The sequence below is a fragment of the Gallinula chloropus genome, assembly GCF_964237585.1.
Source record: "Gallinula chloropus genome assembly, chromosome: 30".
NCBI lineage: Eukaryota > Metazoa > Chordata > Aves > Gruiformes > Rallidae > Gallinula > Gallinula chloropus.
The window spans coordinates 1,734,152-1,754,768 of record NC_140115.1 but is presented as its reverse complement, the minus strand read 5'-3'; the positions used below and the strand labels follow the sequence as shown (position 1 = coordinate 1,754,768).

Genomic DNA, 20,617 nt, shown 5'->3' with positions numbered 1-20,617 from the left:
ACTATTGTGTGCCATTACCCTATATTTAGTATGTTTGAAGTTGGACACTGGTCTGAAAATGATGTCAGGTAATTTTATGAGTACCTCCTGCAAGGAAAGCCCTGAGGCCCAATGTTACTGGTGCTGCCAGTGTGCTACCTGGGGCGGTTTCTGGCCAGGAACATCTTTCATCCCTCAGGGCTTTTGGTTGGGAGCTATTGCTGGACATTCAGGAGTTTTGAAGTTCGACACTGTTAAAGCTGGAAAATTATGTCAGGCAAAGTTACATCCACTGCCATGGCTACAAAAGCCCTGACCCCCATGTTACTGGGGCTGCCAGTGGGCTTCTTGGTGAGGTTTCAGGGCAGGAATATCTTTCAGCCCTTGATTTTCTGGGGGCAGATTTATTGCTGGATGTTTAGAAGTTTCAAAGTTGGACATTGGAAGTGCCTGAAACTGATGTCAGACATGTTAAGACCATTCCATTGTCTGTGGAAGCCCTGAACCCCAAGGCTACTGGGGCTGCTAGTGGGCTACCTAGGAAGGTTTCTGGCTAGGAACATCTGTCCTCCATCACAGCTTTTGTTAAGGATCTCTTGCTTTTTGTTTAGGAGTTGGAAGGTACATACTGGTCGAGCCCAGAAGTGTCACCAAGCATTGTTAGGACCGTTCCCTTTCTCAGGAAAGCCTTGACCCCAGGGTTACTAGGGCTGCTACTGAGCTACCTAGGCAGATTTAAGGCCAGGAACATCTTTCACACCTCAAGCTTTTTCTTTAACGTTTTCCAAACTAAACACAGTTGTAGCTGGAAAAAGACATCAGGCAATTTTTAGACCATTCCAGTGTCTATGAAAGCCCTCAGCCCAAAGGTTACTGGGGCTGCTAGCAGCCTACTGGGGAGGTTTCAGGCAAGGAACATCTTTGAACACTCAAACCTTTTGTTTTGGAACTGTAGCTGGGCATTTAGCAGTTTCTAAGGTGGACACTGGTAGAGCCTGAAAATTATGTCAGGAGCTTTTAGCATCATTCCCTTGGGTAGGAATCCCAGAATCCCAGAATCACAGAACGTTAGGAGTTGGAAGAGAATTCGGAAGATCATCTATGCCATCACCAGATGGTGATGTTTCAGAAGGCATCCTCAAGCATCCTTGAGAAGATCTCTATGACCTGCTAGGTGAGAGCTGATGTGTCAGGATTAATGGACGTCTGTCTAACGGGTGATGTTGAGGTTGCTGTCTGCTATGGAGCAGCCTTGTTAGGAAGAGGAAGCCAATAAGGCTTCTTCAAACAACTGAGGAAGGTTTCACATTCTCAGGCCTTGGCCATCATTTTGGACTTCAGGCACTTGGATATCAGCCTGGAGGCAGCACAGTAGGACAGAAAATTCTGGAGGGCACCAATAACCTCCTGAATCCAGAAATTTTAGGAATGCCAAGGGCCCCCTCAGGTTCAGCCTGGAAATTTAATCTGGACATAAAGAGCATCAATAAAGGCTTTGACAATGATGCCAGCAGCAAGAAGGTGGCTAGGGGAAATATTGGCCTGCTGCTAGATGGAACCTGTTGGCAAAGGACTCAGGAAGGTCCAAGGTACTCAATGGCTTCTTCAATGCTGACTTTATTGGTGAGACATCCTTCCAGGAATACCAGACACCCTAGACAAAAGGGAAAGCCTGTGCTAGGGAAGACTTAAACCTTGGTGCAGGAACCACAGGTTAGGGACTATGATAAAAAGAATGGACATGCATAAGCCCATGGGACCTGAGAGGATCAACTCATGAGCACTGAGGGGGCTGTCTAACCTCATTGTAAGGCTGTTGGAATTCATCCTTGAAAGGTCCTGGTGACTGGGAGAGATTCCCAAGGACTGAAAATAAGCAAGTGCACCTCCTGTCTTGAAGAAGGGCACAAAGGTGCATCTCTCTCCCATAACCAAAGAAGTAGACAAGCTGAGTATGGACTAGGAAAGTGGAAAATGAGGTAGGCTGACAACTGACAGAATGCCCTAAACAGCCCAGGCCAACTCTGCTCACCTGTGCTGGGCTGGAGGACACAACCTCCAGAAAAGGCTCATCCCTGGCCCTGGTGATGTGACCCACTTGGCACTGATCCTGTGGCAGGTATGAAATATAGGTTGAAGCAGTGGCTAATGTTGGCACTGTAGGTAAAGACAGAGACAATATGAGTCTTCAAAGAAACCTTCATTCTAAAACTGTTGGTGGATAGGGTTCAGCTCCAGCTTTGTTTAGGCTACAGAAATCCTAATCCTAATCCTAATCAAGACCAGTATCACCCCTAATGAACAACAGATCAACTCAAAGCACACAGTGCATTCCAAAAGCAATTCGCCTCAGGTTAAAGTAAAAACATCCATTGGCTCAGGTTTCCATGTCAAGGGGCAGTGGAAGACCAAGGGTGTCAGTCCCTCATCCTAAGAAAGTTCGTCCTTTGGTCTAGTCTGAACCTCTTTTAGCTTAAGACCATGACCCTTTGTCTTCGTGCTGCAGGCCCTATTGAAACGTCTGTCCCCATCTTTCTTATAACTTCCCTTGAAGTAAGAAAAGGCTGAAGGAAGGTCGCCCTGGAGACTTCTCCAGGCTGAAACCCACCAACACCCTCAGCCTTTCTTCACAGGAGAGGTATTCCACCCCTCTAATCATTTCTGTGGCCTGCCTCTGAGCCTGTCCATGTCTTTCCTGTGCTGAGGACTCCAGAGCTGAACGCAGTATTCCCAGTGGGGTCTCTCCAGGGCAAAGCAGTGGGACAGAATCACCTCCCTCAGCAGTCTGGCCTTTTGATGTAGCCTGGCATAGAGTTGGCTTTCTGGGCTGCCAGTGCACATTGCCAGCTCGTGTCCAGTTTGTCATCCACCAGCACCCCCAAGTGCTTCTGCACAGGGCTGCTCTCAGTCTCTTCATCATTCACCCTGTTTTAACACCAGGCGCTGCCCCCACCCAGGTGGGGTGCAGCACAGGACCTTGCACTTGGCCTTGGTGAGTTCACATGGGGCCACTTCCTGAGTTTGTCCCACTCTGTCTGAAGGGCACCCTGTCCCTCAGGCATATCAGCTGTGCCACTCAGATTGGCAAGACGGGCCCTGCTGCTTCAGAGAGGATGTGTCCCATGATGTTGCAGGGCACAGAGGTGAGGCACACAGGTTGCCAGTTCCCAGGGTCCTTCATTTGACCCATCTTAAAAATGGGTGCAATGTTTCCCTTCTTTCAGTCGCTGGGGACTACCCCTGATGGCCAGGACTTTTCAGATCTCTTGGAGAGTGGTTTGGAAATTGTATCAGCCAATTCCCTCAGGACTCTTGTCAGGTCCATAGTATGTTCAGGTTCCTCAGGTGATCTCAGATCCCAAGATCCCAGGCCCTCCTTCCACTGCCTGTGCTCTTCCTTCTTGCCCTTTAGTTGGACCAGCATCCATGCCTGTCTCTTGCCTTCCTTTCCTGATCTCTTACATCTGGGGATTGAGAGCTCTTGCGCTCTGTGGAGTAAGGATGTCACAATCATCATCCAAGTGAAGATCCTGCCATTGGTCTGTCAGTTATTGAGGCACAAGTGATGTCCTCATGAACATTCAAGCCAAGTGCCTGCTGGCCTTTCCACTTCCTCAGGCAGAAGTGACCTCACAAGACCCAGCTGTGAGCTTTCTCTGGCCTGTCACCTGCAGAGACAGGTGTGACATCACAATCATCATCCAAGCCATGTGCCTGTTTCTGGCCTGTCAGGTACTCACACAGCAATGACTACACAGTCCCCTTCACAACCACCTGCCCCTTCTCACCATTCAGATTCTGAGGCACAGATGAAATAAAAGCCCCTTCCCCACCCATCACTCCCCTTGTGTCCTACAAGCCACTGAAAGATAGATGCCACCTCACGTTTCTCCTCCAAGGGTTCAATGACCTCACAGTCTCTGCATTCCCTCTGCCTCCTGGGGGGAAAAAGAGCTCAGAGTGAGGCTGAGAAGGTAAGTGGAAGCTTGGGGGCCTCGAGGGATGCTGTTAGGGCTTGGGGGTTACAAGCTGTGGTAGCAGTTTGGGTTCAGACAAACTCAAAACTCTGGTGAGAGTTTCTGGTTTGTGCTCAGGGTAGGGCTAAGGGTCAGAGGACACCCTTTATGGTTTGGGATCATGGTGAGGCTCAGGGTGAGGGTTTGTGATTCTGCTTAGAGCTTCTTGGAATTGATTTCAGGGCTGCTCAGCTTTGTGGCTTAGGGGATTGGGTTAGGGCTAGAAGGAAGGGCCAAGATCAAGGCTGGCATGTCAAGAGTAGGGATCAAGTGCTGTCCCTTTCACATGCTTCTTCCCTGTCCTTCCCCACGGTCCCTTCACTCTTGGGTGAAGCTCTCAGGCATCTCAAGCACCTCACAATGTTGCTCCTCATCAACCAGCTTCCTCCAGCAGAAGTATCATCACCATCAACTCTCCAGCAATGCCACCTTGATCTTCATCTTCCTCTTGCCCCAGACCTCATCTCCCTGGCCTTTCCTTCACAATCCCTGCCCTCATGGTAGCTCTTTGGGAATCATGAGCTACATTTTGGAGAAGGGTTGAAGATGTGGGGAGGGTGGCTTCAGCATTAGGGATTGGTTAAGCTTCAGGTATCTGGTGAGGTTTTCAACTATGGCATTGGCATTTCGAGTAGGGTGACAGAGGAGAGCTCCAGGTTAGGTGATAGGATTAGAATATATGAGAAGGTTGAGGGTGATCTGGGCAGTGCCAGATTGGAAGAGACAGGGCATGTAGGCACTCCGTGAGTTTCCACCCTCATGATGACCAGAGAGTAACCTCAGCTGGTGATGACCAAAAGCCTCCCAATTTCACTGGGCATGGGACGACCACTGGGCCCTGTGGTGTGACAGGACACATCCAAGTGCCTCCATGACACAGGACGTCTGTATCTTCTCACTTTGTTGTCCTGAAGTTGCTCCCTCTGATTTCCTGCTCCAATCAGCGTGTAGGGAGGCACGTGTCAATGTTCTGGAGGAGTTTCGTCACAAACAGCCCTGAAAAGCTTCTACTAAACCTCCAGGAATCTTCATTCCTGCCATGGGCCTCCACACTCAGTGACTTTCCCCTGGAAGCTTGTTAGTGTGCAGCCACTATCATCACTTTATTCTTGCCTCTCAACTTCTGGACAGTTGCAGAGGGACTTTAAGGAGACACTGTCTTCTAGAAAGAGTTTTGCTAATGTGATGATGTCAGCTAGCACAGGATACAGCACAAGTCCATTTCTTTCTCAGTCTTAACTCACTAATATTTTCTGCATCAACAAACATTTTCATTTGACAGTAAAATGTTCCCCCAAAAAACTCCAATTTCATTTTCTTCACATTTAAAAAGATACAAGCACATTTTCACTGACTGTATATTTACAACCAATCAACTTTTGTTTTTCCCAAATCAGACTAAGTTAGGAACTCTGGGGATATGCATTAAAAATAGGAGGAGAAATACACATCCTCCTGAGTCCTTGGGGTGTCAGGACACTGTCACACTGTGCACTGAAACTTGCCTTGCAGGTATTTCCACCTGCCCTGAGGAAATGAACTGTGTCTCAAGGCCCCTGTTCAGCAGACTCTCTGGCCATGTGCCCTGTCCTTTGCTTTTGGGATTTACTCCACCCTCTTACAGTTTTTTACTCATAGTTGGGGAATGTGTTTTATTTTTTTAGTATTTTTTTTCAAAATGAGGAAGAATTCTGTTTCTATTCCCATCCAGTCCTCAGGGTAAACAGGGTGGGAATTGTGGCAAAGAGGCTGCAACATTCAGCTGCAGACTCAGAGCAGGAGCCTGATGGAGGAAAAGAGTGCAACTCCCAAGCAACCCTTGGAGACATGGTGTGGCTGGGGAGGTGTAGAGGAAGGTCATCTAAGCAGTGTGGGAACTCAGGGAGACAGCTGTTGTGACCTTTCCACACGTCCTTAGGAGATCCTCTGGTTCACTATCAGTTGGAGAAAGCTCCTGTCACTTCTGTAAACTGAAAAACCAAAAGCCTGAAAATACTAAAACCTCCTTTTTTAATTAAGTGCTCATTGAAATCTTCCACTTTAATTAGAGTCCTGAAACTTCTCCAATTAGCTGTACAAGTCTTGAAACCCTGAAGAAAATGATGGGAAGACACATAGCTCGTTAGGGCTTTTTCAATTTTAATGAGCCTCATGGTGTGTTTGGTGGTGATTCCAGGAACTGCAGATCCTGTGAGGAGATTGAAGCAGTCTCTCCAAGAGTTAAGGTCAGGAGAAAAAGCTCAATTGTTAATTAAAGTGTTAATTGGCCCCACTGAGGCCAATTACTGGCAAAGCCTGCCCATGGATGTGTAGAGCAGAAAATTGGAGTCTGTGATTTAAGGTAGACTGAGGCAGTGTGCAGGTGGATCTGATGCTGAGTAAAGCCTTGATGTATTTTATCAAGCAGAAGAGCCAGCCCCACAGAAATGGGATTCTGCCCCCCACACTGCCTCAGGGCTCCTCCTGGGCCAGTGTCACATGGGGTGTGTGATGCAGAGTGTGGTACAAGGGTAGAAGAGCTCCCATCATCCTGAGGGGATGCAAGGAAGCAATGAGGCCCCAGTTCCGTGAGATTAGTATGTGTGGTGGTTTAGGCCTGGCTGGAGGCCAGATGCCCACCAAAGTCAGTTTATCACTCCCCTTCTTAGTCGGACAGGGGAGAAAATATCTATTGAGAGGCTCAGGAGTCAAGATAAGCACAGGGAGAGATCATCCTGTGATCAACGACATGGCAAAACAGACTCAACACAGAGTGAAGGAAAGAAAACTCTCTCATTTATTACACTGCACTACACAGACAGTGACACCAGAGTCGGGTAATGAGAAGTGTGACCAGATCTTAAAGCACCTTCCCCCACCCCTCCCTTATAGCAAACTTCACTTTAGTCAGGATTTTGCTCCCTTCTCCAGTGGCAAATGCAGCTGCTTGTGTTTTTCTTTCTCCTCTATGTGATTCCCAGAGGCACTGTGACCATCTCCAATTGGCTTGGCCCTAGTCAGCAGCAACTTTGGCCTTGATTTGGCCAATGTTTACAGTCTGGGGCCTGCAGAGAGCTTCTAGATGCTTTTTGCAGAAGCCATCTCAGCAGCACAGCTATGCAAAACTGCTAAGCCAGGGTTCCTGGCAACTGAGGTCACAGGGCACCAGCGTCCTGGAAAATCAGTGCCCCAGGAAACCAGTATCCCAGGAAAGCAGGGCCATAGAAAACAAGGGTCATGAAAACCAGGGCTGCCAGGAAACTGGGGTGAATGGAAAAAAGGGGCACGGGAAACAGGGTGTGAAAAACCAGTGGTACTCGAACAGGGGAGTGTGGGAAACCAGAACCGCAGGTAACCTGGGTTCAAGGAAACTGGAGGCGCAGGAAACAAGGGTGAGGAGACCCCAGTGTGCCAGGAAACCGGGGTGCCAGAAAACTGGGCACGCAGGAAACCATTGATTTGGAAAATCAGTGCCCCAGGAAACCAGTGGCCAGGGAAAACAGTGGCCAGGGCAGCCAGGAGCTCATGGAAACCTTGGTGCCGGGAAACTGGGGTCCTCTAAATTCAGTGACCTGGGAAACCAGAAGCGTGGGAAACCTAGATCCTGGGGAACTGGGGGCATGAGATGCCAGGGTGATGTGAAACTAGGGGTGCAGGACACCAGTGGCGTGGGACCAGGGGGTGTGGGAAACTAGGGGCAATGGAAACTGGGTTGCCAGGAAACTGGGGTGCTAGGAAACTGAGGGTGCAGGAACCAGGGTGGCCAGTCCGTGATGTACTAGGCAACTGGGGGCGTGGGAAACCGGTGTCCCAGGAAACCTGTGTGCCAGGCAAATGGGGGTGCAAGAAACCAGTATCCTGGAAAACCAGTTCCCTGGGAAACCAGTGGCCCAGGAAATCAGGGCCCAAGAAACCAAGTGCTCGTGGCAACTGTGGTGCCAGGAAACGGGAATCCTGTAAATTCAGTGACCTGGGAAACAAGGTGCGTGGGAAACCTGGGTGTTGGGAAACTGCATGGTGTAATTATACCTCAAACAAGGTATCAAGGTCTTTCAGTGTTCCTGTTGCTTTACCTAGAGGGGTATTGCTGTCTGAAATCAAGGCTGGATTGATTGTTCTGGTAGTTATTGTACTTGTGTTACTAATGTTACCCTGAATTATCTCTCTGCTGCAAAGGGCCCTGCAGTGGATAATATAGGCGATTTCTGTAGCACAAATACAAAAAAGGGAGTTGTGGGGGACTATGAGAGGCCTGTAGAACCCTTGGTTGGGAATATAAAGCTGGGGCTTGGAGATATTAAAGTGTACCCTTGAGAAAGAGGAAGTGTAGAGCATCCAGAGAAGTAAACCATTTTAAGGAATTTGCTGACCACAGATGAAGGAACCTGGCAAGAGACAAACCTTGTTAGTGAAGTTAAAAATGTCCACCAATTGCATGATAGCATCTACCTGAGAGACCATGAGCAAAAGGACACGTGTAGTACAAGCATCTAAAAATGAGGATACATAAACAAATTGGGTCCTTTTTGCTTGTGCACCAGGAGACCTCTTGTATGTGTCGTTTGTCTGTCTCAACAGTGACCAGTTTCAACAAGGCCAAGTGCTGGGTCCTGCACTTTGGTCACAATAACCCCAGGCAGTGCTACAGGCCTGGGGCAGAGTAGTTGGAGAGCTCCCTAGAGGAGAAAAGGACCTGGGGGTGTTAGAGGAAAGCTGGGGATGTTAATGTAAAGCCAGCTGAACATGAGCCAGCAATGTGCCCAGGTGGCTAAAGAGGCCAATAGCATCCTGACCTGTATCAGGAATAGTGTAACTAGCTTAAGGAAGGGATTTCCCATTATTTTCAGCTCTTGTGAGGCCACACCTCAAGTACTGTGTCCATTTTAGGCCCCTCACTACATGAAGGACGTTGAGATGCTGGAGTGTGTCCAGAGAAGGGCAACAAAGCTCTTGAAGGGTTTGGAGCACAAGTCCTATAAGGAGTTGCTGAGAAAACTGAGGCATTTTAGTCTTAAGAGGCTGAGGGGAGACCTTATTGCTTTTGATCTACAAGTGGGTGTAGAGAGGTGGGGGTTGGTTTCTTATCTGAGATAACAAGCAATAGGATGTGAAAAATCACCTGTTCAAGCAGGTGGAGGCACCTGAAGGAGGCTGTGACCTCATAGGAAGCCTGTGCTGGTGCAGGTTTGCTGGCAGGGCTGTGGAGGACCCAGGCTGGGGCACTCTGTTGCTGAAGGAGGGCACCCTATTAAAGTGACCCCCACTGGAGCAGTAGATGATGATCTGAAGCCATGTGGGAAGGACTCATGTTGGAGTTTTCGGCTACAATAATGATCATTAAACTCTTGCCCAGAAGGGCAGACTGGTTCATTCCCTGGGAGAGCCAGAAGTGCAGGAGCTGCAGCTCCCGTGTGTCTGCAAAGGCCAGGAGGAGGAACTGGCTGATGGAGCTGCTGTTGGACATCTGCTGCCATCAAGTGTGGAGACTTTTCCAAGGAGGAAAAGGCAGAGAGAATTTGAGGAAAACCAATTCATATTGACTCTCTGTTGGACATTTGGACATTGAGCTGCTGTTGGACATCTGCTGCCTCTGGGCATGGAAAAGTGTTGCAGAAGGAAAGGAGAGAAAAACTAAAATGCTTGATTTATCTCACATACTACCAGGTATACATCAGGAGCAGAAGCCTCTCCCTTGGGCTACCAAACAGTCATTCCTGATCTTCACTTTTGGGTATGGGCAAAACGGGGTGAATAACACTAACACAAATTCTCCATCAGATGAGAGACATTATCATGGGGAAGGGGATCTTGGAAACTTGCCTCCACCCTCAGTAATTCCCATGTCAGCTGGGACCAGCAGCTCCCAGGCAGAAGGTGCCTATTTTGTGGCCATCAGAACTGGTGCAAGAGGGATTCCCCCACCCCCTCCAGCCCCAGGGCTGCAAAAGCAAGGATGAGGTGCCTGGAATGACTCGCCTGACTCCCTTTGCCAGGCTGCAAGGGATGTTTTTACACAACCAAAGTCTACATCAGCCTGCTCCTGTCTTCATGACGGTGAGCACTGGCTCTCAAACGATCCCAAAAAAAAAAAGCTAATCCAGTTTCCACGTGTGTCTTTTGTGTTCTGTGTCCTTGGAAGTGGTTTTGCAGCTGAAACCCCCTGGCACTCAGCACTGATAAGCTTGTTAGTCATGGTGAATGCATGGGATGGGATGGGATGGAAGAGGAGAATATGCTGTGTTCTGTGTGAGGAGCTCTGAACTGGGTCTGAGGGCTCCATGCAGGAGAGCAGCTCTCTGCATTGCAAGTCCCAGGCCCAGCCAGGAGACAGCAGCAAAGCTGCAGAGCATCGGCCAGATGGATACGTGACCTGGGAAAGGAGGGGAGCAGGAGGGGCTGGTAGAGAGGGGCTGGAGGCAAGCAGGAGAGATGAAAGAGCCCTGCCCTCTGTTACTTACTGGCCTGCAGCTGCTGGGACACGTACAGCTTGGAGATCTCTGCTGGAGAGCTGTTCTCCTGGAGAGCCCTGATCGCTTCCCAGCCCTCCCTGAGGAGCCTGTGTGGTGCCATTCTACTGGACGGAGAAAAAAGGTAGGGGCTGGGAAGGGGATGCCTCAGCAAACACAACGCCTTGGCAGCACGGAGGGGAGGAGGCAGGGAAAGATGTGGGCTGAGCTCGGGGGCTCCTCTCCAGCTCCACGCTCCTGTCCTGTCTTGTCGCTGCCCTACCAGGCACTGCGGGGCAGGAGCCGCGGCCGCATCACTGGGGGTGTCACAAAGGGCAGCGCTGGTGATTGGTCACCCAGGGCCAGGAGAGCCAATGGCACGCAGCTCCTTTGTGACACGCCGAGGCCCGGCTGTGCCTGGCACCGCAGCACGTCTGATGCCACAGTGGCGTATCTGATGCCACAGTGTCGTGCCTGATGCCGTGGTCACGTGTCTGATGCCGTAGTAATGTGTCTGATGCCGTGGTGACGTGTCTGATGCTGTGGTGACATGTCTGATGCCCATGACAAAGGGTGAAGGGGCTCATTACGAGTGGAGGCAAGGGGGACAGGTATGGGCCCTCCACCTGACACCTTGGGGAATGTTGAGGATGTTGGTGTGGTGGTTTAGGCCTGGCTGGAGGCCAGATGCTCACCAAAGCTGCTCCATCACTCCCCTTGTCAGTTGGACAGGGGAGAAAGTAGATATTGAGAGGCTCAGGGGTTGAGATGAGGACAGGGAGAGGTCATCCTGTTGTCAACAACACAGCAAAATAGACTCAACACAGAGTGAAAGAAAGAAAACTCTCTAATTTATTACACTGCACTACACACACAGTGACACCAGAGTTGGATAATGAGAAGAGCAACCAGATCTTAAAGCACTTCCCCCACCCCTGCCTTCTTAGCAGACTTCACTGTAGTCATGATTCGACTCCCATCTTCCCCCCTATTGTGGCACAGGGAGGGGCAGGGACTGGGAAAACTTCAGACAGTTCCTTGCAAATTGGTTTCTCCAACATGAGTCCTTTCCCACGGGGCTTCAGCTCTTCACCAGCTGCCCCAGCGTGGGTCACTGCTATGGTGGGCAGTCATAAATCACAATGTCTGTCTGTCCCTGAAATGTCTCAGTAGGACTGCCCTGCTCACCCAGGTCACTGCAGGGATACACAAGGACCATCATCAGTGGACCAGGCATGTTACACTTGGGAAGGGGATACCTGTAAGGTGTGAGGAGACATCCTACGTTGAAAGAGTGGTGAGGTGCTGGAACAGGCTGCCCAGAGAGGTAGTGGATTCCCCGTCCCTGGAGGTGTTCAAGGCCAGGTTGGATGGGGCCCTGGGCAGCCTTGTGTAGATCCAGGCCTGGAGGTTGGTGTCCCTGCCTGTGGCAGGGGGGTTGGAGCTCTGTGATCCTTGGGGTCCCTTCCAACCCAGACCATTCTATGATTCTATGATTCTATGATTCTGCGTGAGGTAAACTGCATTGGTGCTTGCCCCAGGAAGGTGGGGTTTGAGTCCCCACCAGAGGTGGTAGTAACGTTGCATGTGGGAATCAGAGGTTGGTCTGGGTCCTCCTTGCTATAGTGGCTGGAGTGTGTTGTGTCCAGTTTTGTCATCTGCTCTAAAAACGCCCCATGGCACCATCCATTGTTTGGTTACGAGGGGCACCCTTAGAATGGGGAACGTTTCAGTGAGCACAAAGTGAGCGTGGAGACTTGCTGCGCCCTTCTGTACCAGCGTACCCTGTGGCTCAGTGGGAGAACTCCTGCCTGTCACGAGGGAGACCAGGGTTTGATTCCCCACAGGGAGTCACTGCTCTGGGCATTGATTGATTGGTATTGCCTTTGGATACTGTCATAAGGAGCTGAGTATTTAGATTTGGTGAACTGTTTGTGTGAGTGAAATGAGTAAACTCTGGTGTGAGTGGCGAGTGACTGAGTTAAACACATGGCAAGTTTGGAGCCAACTGTTGCTCCTTGGTGTTCTATACACGGGCCTGAAGATTTTTCATGTCAACCACTGTTTGTATTTGAATGTTTCACATGGAAGCAGGAGGTGGTTGTACAATTTGGAAACAATTTTTGGTGTGGTGAATGCAGGGAGACCTGGTCTGACTGGGATAAGGTTTTTAATTCGGGTCAGTTTAAACTAGGAATTTGTGGAAATTTAAAGAGTGTGAAAAAACAGTAGCAGATGGGAGGAAGTACAGGGTCAAATAATATCAGGTGGCCTGGGTGTGGAGCAGGAATTAGTGCCTGCCCGATCTGCCATGAATGCTGTTTGTGTACTCGAGCCAAGTGCACAAAGTGCCATAGATACATCACCTCCCTTTTGGGGAGACAGGAGCGGTACCTTAACAAGTGTCAATTTGAAATGTACTGGATCTCAGAGATATAAATAAAATAACTGAAGATTTATATCCAGTAGTAGCAGATCCATATCCACTGCTAACTAAATTAGCACCTAATTTGGTTTGGTTTACTGAATTGGACCTGAAGGATGCATTTTTCTGACTGCCCTTCAGCCCCATCTCTCTAAGCAGGATGTAAACTTCAAAGATGTTCAATACAACAGTGGTAGGCATTGTGCATTCCCTTTTGCCTGAAATTCCAGGTTTAAGCCACTCCTTTGCTCTCTGGGAGGACCACTGGTACTGATTTCTGAGGGACAGGCAATGTGCTCACCACTGTGGCTGCCTGTATTCTTTGACCTCACCAGCTCGGTTTGAATCTGTTTGAACATCTGCTCCACTGGAAGCAGAGAGGAAGCCAAGCTGCCAATTTCAGTTAGATGTTGATGGTGTCACAGGGACCTACAGGCACCACTGCTTCCCTTGGGAATGACTCCTTTTCCTTGGTGCAAAGAGCATGGAATAACCCCTCAAGGAGCCTGCACTTTACATGTCAAGGAATCAAATAGGGGCACTGATGTATGCAGAAGTATTATTTACAATCACTGAGGGACCACATTTTTCTTTCTGTGGCTTGGAAACTTCAAAATCTAATTCTACCAGGATCCTGGGGGGCTCGTGGGCCTCGCTGGCTGGAACTGGCCTCCCCTGGGACCTGCACCCACACTGTCTCCTGCCCAGGGCTCCAGGAACATGGCTCAGCTCAGCCTGGGGCCTTCTGTCCCTGCCTGAGCCCTGATACAGTTGTGTCCATCTCTGCTGCTGTCTCCTGGCTGGGCCTGGGACCTGCACTGCAGAGAGCTGCTCTCCTGTATGGAGCCCTCAGACCCAGGTCAGAGCTCATCAGGCAGAGAACAGCATATTCTCCTCTTCCATCCCATCCCATCCCACGCACTCACCATGACTAACAAGCTTATCAGCCTGGAGTACCAGTGGGATTTCAGCTGCAAAACAACATCCAAGGACACGGAACACAAAGGACACACATGGAAACTGGATTTTCTTTTATTTTTTGGGATTGTTTAAGAGCAGTGCTCACTGGCATGAAGACAGGATGTCGTGGTTTCACCCTGGCTGAGAGCCGAGATCCACGCAGCTGCCTGCTCCTTAAAGGAAAAGAGCAGGGAAAAGGGAAGGGGGGGGAAGAGGGAAGGGAAGGGAAAAGGAAGAGGAAGGGGCAAATAACCCCAAACCAAGAAATAAGAGGCCCGTGGGTTGGGATAAGGATAGTTTACTAAGATAACAGAAAGACACAATGTAACAATGCTGACAGGACTTTAGAGTAAAAATATATGAAGCTGTTGATACACAATGCAGTTTCTCACTAAACCCACAACTCAGGCCGTGCCACCCAGAGCCGTCCCGGAACCCGACCGTCCCCCAAGAACCGCGCGTCCCGGAGCTGCCCCTGCTCTTCCTCCCATCAGCCCCCGATATCCTGGTCAGGACGTAACTGGCGTGGAATACTCTCTTTGGTCAGCTCGGTCACCTGTCCAGGCTTTGCCCCTCCTGTCTCATGAAGAGCTGAGAAAGTCCTTGACTGTCTGACAGCAACTAGAAATATCAGGGTGTTATCAGCACTACTCCCATTTTAACTCCCAAACACAGCATCCCATCCGCTGCTACAAATGAATTTAACTCCATCCTGACCAAAACCAGAACAGAGTTAAGGGGATTGTGAGGTATGATGATTGTGATTTACGGGGATTATGAAGTCAGAGAATAGATTGACAGATGGATTGTGAGGTAAGGGGATTGTGAAGTAAGGGGATTGTGAGATAAAGGGATGGTGAGGTAAGGGGATTATGAAGTAAAGGGATTGCGAGGAAAGGGGATTGTGAGGTATGATGTTTGCGAGTTAAGGGGATTATGAAGTCAGAGAATTGATTCAGAGATAGATTGTGAGGTAAGGGGATTGTGAAGTAAGGGGATTGAGAGACAAGGGGATTGTGAGGTAAAGGGATTGTGAGGTAAGGGGATTGTGAGGAAAGGAGATTGTGAGGTAAGGGGATAGTGAGGTAAAGGAATTGTCAGGTAAAGGGATTGTGAGGTAAAAGGATTTTGAGGTAAAGGGGACTGTGAGGTAAAGGGATTGTGAGGTAAGGGGATTGTGAGGTAAGGGGATTGTGAGGTAAAGGGATTGTGAGGTAAAGGGATTTTTGGGTAAGGAGATTGTGAGGCAATGGGATTGTGAGGTAAGGGGATTGTGAGCTAAATGGATTGTGAGGTAAGGGGATTGTGAGGTAAGGGGATGCCGCGACGGAGAGAGACGGGACACCTTGATGCCAGCAAGAGTCGGTTTATTGCAAAGAACCATTCCTGTTTATATGCTCTGCAGACGGCTGCTTTCTTTCCAACATACCCTGTTCCTGGGCTACGTCTGATTGGTCAACGTTTTGCTGTCACAGCAGCATCTCTATCTTACCATGCTAATAGAACTTCTAAAACCTCCTCAGACAGCAGATAGACCTTAAGAATAGAGGACACTTTTTCCTGGAGTCTGTCCCAGCAGGGGGCCGGCAACGATGCTGCCAACTTGTTTAGTTTCCCCGAGGTTCACGGCCTAAAGGCTCCATCCCGTTATCTGTTCACCTGGCAGTGCTTGAGGCTTTGTTTCTCAATCTGCAGGCCACAATTGTGAGGTAAGGAAATTGTGAGGCAAGAGGACTGTGAGGTAAAGGGATTGTGATGTATGATGATTGTGAGTTAAGGGGATTATGAAGTCACAGAATTGACTGACAGATAGATTGTGAGGAAAGGGGAATGTGAGGTAAGGGGATTGTGAGGTAGGGGATTGTGAGGTAAAGGGGATTGTAAGTTAAGGGGATTGTGAGGTAGGGGATTTTGAGGTAAAGGGATTGTGAGGCAAGAGGATTGTGAGGTAAAGGGATTGTGAGGTAAAGGGATTGTGAGGTAAGCGGATTGGGAGGTAAGGGGATTGAGAGGTAAGGGGATTGGGAGGTATGCGGATTGTGAGGCAAAGGGATTGTAAGTTAAGGGGATTGTGAGGTAAGGGGATTTTGAGGCAAAGGGATTGTAAGGTAAGAGGATTGTGAGGTAAGGGGATTTTGAGATAGGAGGATTGTGAGGTGAGTGGTTTGTGAGGTAAAGGGACTGTGATGTAAAGGGATTGAGAGGTAAAGGGATTTTGAGGTAAATATTTTGTGAGGTAAGGGGATTGTGAGGTAAAGGGATTGTGAGGTAAAGGGATTGTGAGGTAAAGGGATTGTGAGGCAAGGGGATTTTGAGATAGGAGGATTGTGAGGTAATAGTATTGTGAGGTAAGGGGATTGTGAGTTAAGGAATTGTGAGGTAAAGGGATTGAGAGGTAACGGTATTGTGAGGTAAACTGTGTGGTAAGGGGATTGTGAGTTAAAGGGACTTTGAGGTAAGGGGATTGTGAGTTTAAGGGATTGTGAGGTAAGGAGATTGTGAGTTAAATGGATCGAGAATAAGGGGATTGTGAGTTAAGTGTATTGTGAGGTAAGGAGTTTGTGAGCTAAAGGGATTGTGAGGTAAAGGGATTGTGAGGTAAGAGGATTGTGAGGTGTGGCATGCACCTTGAGAATCAAAGCCTCAAGCAGTGCCAGGTTCACAGATAATGGGATGGAGCCTTTAGGCCATGAACTCTTTCTTGCATCAAGCTGTGTGTCATCTCTCTCCGTTGCAGCATGAAATTTGCACGAAAATTTGCCATCACAAAGAAAAGGGGGTGGAAAAGAGGGGTGAACTTACCGGGGACTGAGGGCCTGAAGCTCTGGGGCTGCCAACTCCACACGAGGCCAAGATGGCTCCGGCAGGGACTTGCTGCCCAGGCTGTGGCAGATACCAAAAGCCCTGGCTGGGCGGGGTAGCGGAGCTGCAGGGAGAGGGGGTGCCGGGGGTGGGGAGAGGCTGGTGGGGGAGAAACGCCCCCCTCCTGTGGGGAATGGAACAGCCGCCCGGGAAAGGAGACACCTTGTGCTGGTGGGAGCGGAGCTGTGAGAGCCCAAGGAGCAGCAGCACAGCCCAAGACAGGGGGTCTGGCAGCCATGTCAGTGTGGGTGCTGTCTGGCAGCCATGTCAGTGTGGGTGCTGTCTGGCAGCCATGTCAGTGTGGGTGCTGCCTGGCAGCCATGTTAGTGGGGGTGCTGTCTGGCAGCCATGTCAGTGTGGGTGCTGTCTGGCAGCCATGTTAGTGTGGGTGCTGTCTGGCAGCCATGTCAGTGTGGGTGCTGTCTGGCAGCCATGTTAGTGTGGGTGCTGTCTGGCAGCCATGTCAGTGTGGGTGCTGCCTGGCAGCCATGTTAGTGGGGGTGCTGTCTGGCAGCCATGTTAGTGTGGGTGCTGCCTGGCAGCCATGTCAGTGTGGGTGCTGTCTGGCAGCCATGTTAGTGTGGGTGCTGCCTGGCAGCCATGTTAGTATGGGTGCTGCCTGGCAGCCATGTTAGTGGGGGTGCTGCCTGGCAGCCATGTTAGTGGGGGTGCTGTCTGGCAGCCATGTTAGTGTGGGTGCTGCCTGGCAGCCATGTTAGTGTGGGTGCTGTCTGGCAGCCATGTTAGTGTGGGTGCTGTCTGGCAGCCGTGTTAGTGTGGGTGCTGTCTGGCAGCACGGTTTCAGCCATGCAGGCACTGCTACAAGCTCTGCATCTCTTCAAGGCTGCCAGTTGCCAGTGATTACTATTTCCAGCCTTGAAGAGGTGCACAGATCCCCCCATGTCCTGGTTTAGATCACACTCCAAGTCACTGGAAACAGAGACTGTGGTGGCAAGGTTCAAGCATCACTTTTCTGACAGGGAGAGAAGCAGGAAGCAGGATCACTATGAATAGCCTTGGCTAATGTAAAGCCATCCAACACTTGGCTGCAATTTCTATCTTACTTTGTTGGGTATGACAGAAAATACAGAAAGCCAGAGAATGATCAAATTGCAGCAAATCTGTATTTACACTACCCAGTTAATACGTGCCATTCATAGGAGTCCTGTTTTATAACACAGAGAATAAATGTGCACTGGATGTCCAAAGTTATTGCTCCTTCACTTCTACAGAAAATCCCCCATGAGGATTAAAAAATGTCTAGAGACTGCTGGAGATAATGGCACTTAGACAGAAGCAGCACAAAAACACTCCATCGCTATTTACAGCCTTGAAGAGATGCACAGTGTGGAGATTATCTGGTTGGCAGCAATTGTTCAGAAACAGGAGAACAGGGCAGTGAGGAAAGGGTTAGGAAAGATCAGCCGAAGATGAGATGAGCACGCGCAGGAATGGGGTTCAGTCCTGGGACACAGTGAGGAAGAGTATCGACGGCCACCAGAGGAACCCGCTCAGCATCACTCCGCATGCGCTGGGGACATGATAATGACTTCCAGGAAATAGCATCCCTATGCTAACAGTAACCCTCCCCTCTTTGTAGTCCAAGAAGTCAGTGAAGTGAACCAACGATTTCCGTAGAGTAGGAATATAGATCAAGTGAGATAACTGCAAGCCAGTCATTGCAAAGGTCGAATTAGGAAGCAGCATTCTGTGCAACTTTGACCAGTGCTAACAAATGGTGTAAATGTGTTGTGTTGTCCCTGTGGGTGAACAGGTCTTTGGCGCAGCGATCCCCTGTGTTCCCCAGCACTGGAAGAAAAGAAGTGCCTGCTTATCTGCTCTGTGTAGGTAAGTTCTTCGCGACTGTGACCAATAACATTACCAAGGAAAGAAACATTTCTTACCACAGAATCATCAATCTGAGAGAAGCTGCCGTGGCTCATATCCGAGGTCGTTCCAGTTCTCCAAGGTGGGATAACTGCTGTCACTGGATGTCACACCCTCTGGCTCCCACTGACCAAACTGGCAGGCCTCGGGCCCCAGGATTTCCTGTTAAAGACAAGCCACTGAAATATGATGCTTGCATCTTTGGTGAAAGCCCATAGTTTCAAAAACAATCCAAATGACCTCATGGAAGAAAGATCCCTAAGCTTTATAATCACCCAGATTAAAGTCAGAGGTCTTAAAGCGCGAGCTGACAAGAGTCAGAATGATTTTAGATCCACAGGGAGGGAGGGAGTCCCAACACTGGCAGCCAACCCAGGCTGGGAAATGGGAAGCAACAGAGGGACTGTGAAAACTATGCTCCTGATACCCTGTGATGGTATGCTTCCCCCATTGCCCCCATCTTTTCCTGACTTTTCCTTGTTTATATGGATTGATTGATAACCATTGGTGTTGATTGTGATTTCTGTATCTGTCTCACAGTGAGTTTAGGAAGACAGATAACAACACAATAACCAAGGGTTATCTATGCTAATGTGCCCACCCGGGCACTGGTCAGTGTCCACTGTCCACGGGTGGTATGTAAATATGACTATGAGCCAATCATCTTACTCCATAAATAGTGAGCAGTCCAAGAGCCCTTTGAGCTCTCCCGAGATGACAGCGAGCTGCACGTCAGGATCTCCCCTTGAAAGGGACGCCTCTCAAGGTTACTCCTCGAGGCCGAGACAATCCTTGCCGTGACAGATCTGCAACAGATCCTCAGAAAGTGAGTTGGGAATAAGTGCACTAACATTTGTGATCTTGGCTAAGAAATAGAAAGGATTGATTGTACATAAAATCCTTTAGACATAAACCCTTGACCAAGTCTGGGACTGAGACTGAATCCAGCCGCACCTGGGCTCCTCTCGGAGCAGGAGTTCAGAACACAAGGGGATTCTTTCTGAACCTCGTGACTCAACGGGAGGGTCTCCCTGATAGATTCATCTGACCCTGTTCTCTATGCACTATCTAATCAAGATTACCTTCCCATCAAATCTTAATTACTCTCACATTTATTACCAAACACTGTTACAGCCTTTTGTTTTATATCCATAATGTTATCAACGTTTGCTGATTCTTCCCTTGGGAAACTATAATGGGCATAATCATTATGAAACTTGATTGTTAGTTTTAAGAAGGGGTCTCCTTGGGAACCTTTATGCTTGCATAAGTTTAAACAAATATAATTGTGTTCCGAATCATAGTATATCTTGGGTCTTAGCCAACTTCGAAAGCATGGAATGAGCAAAAAGAAAGAGACAAGCTGACCAAAGGGGAAAACACCTTGCAGCCATGACAACCTTTGGAGCCCATACCTTGATCACAATGATGGGAGAGGGGCTCACCGAAACTAACCTTGAACGCATCAACGATTTGCGTGGAGACGGATTGTAAAAACCTTGTTAATGATTGAACTAAGAATGAAGGAATAGAAATTTCGGGGGCTTTTGTCTTGTCAGCTACCCAAATGTATAGATTGATTACTTTATTCTGTTGATGGGTATAAATATCTGTAATCTACCTCTCGACAGTGCGGAGCGGTGAGACTTCGGTCCCTGCCCGCCCGGCGCTGCTGCTCTCTTTCTCTCTTAATAAATTACTATTAATCACACTCCTGTAGTGAGTGCCTTCTTTACCGATAACAATTTTGGTGCCGTGACTCGGATCCGGAAACTGACGATCGGGTACTTCTACAGGGAGGCGCCCCACTCGATCCTTTGAGTGGCCCTGTGCAAGTTACCTCGACCGAATCAGTCCCGGATTTTCCGAACGGCAGGGAGAAAGAGACTTGATTTCCGTGCACGAAGACACCGAACGAAGAAGCTCGAGGAGAGGAGAGCTTAGGAAAACTCAGTACATATTATACGGTTCCGGTTTCTTCCGAAGGTACTGGTAAGTTTTGCGTTTCCGTTCGGGAAAAGGGAAATATGGGACAGGAAAATAGCAAAAGTAAGGGGACTTCT

At 49.2% G+C, this 20,617-nt stretch overlaps 1 protein-coding gene across 1 annotated transcript in view; it reads left to right on the top strand.

Moving 5' to 3' along the window:
• LOC311202461 (olfactory receptor 14A16-like) overlaps positions 1-20,375 on the top strand; it is a gene marked incomplete at both ends in the record, with an annotated part of 28,116 nt that extends 7,741 nt beyond the window's left edge. The window contains one exon of the mRNA XM_084277046.1: positions 20,275-20,375. Within this exon, the coding sequence (XP_084133172.1) occupies positions 20,275-20,375 (101 nt within the window). The remainder of the gene's footprint in view (positions 1-20,274) is intronic.
• Between the last annotated feature and the right edge of the window lie 242 nt (positions 20,376-20,617).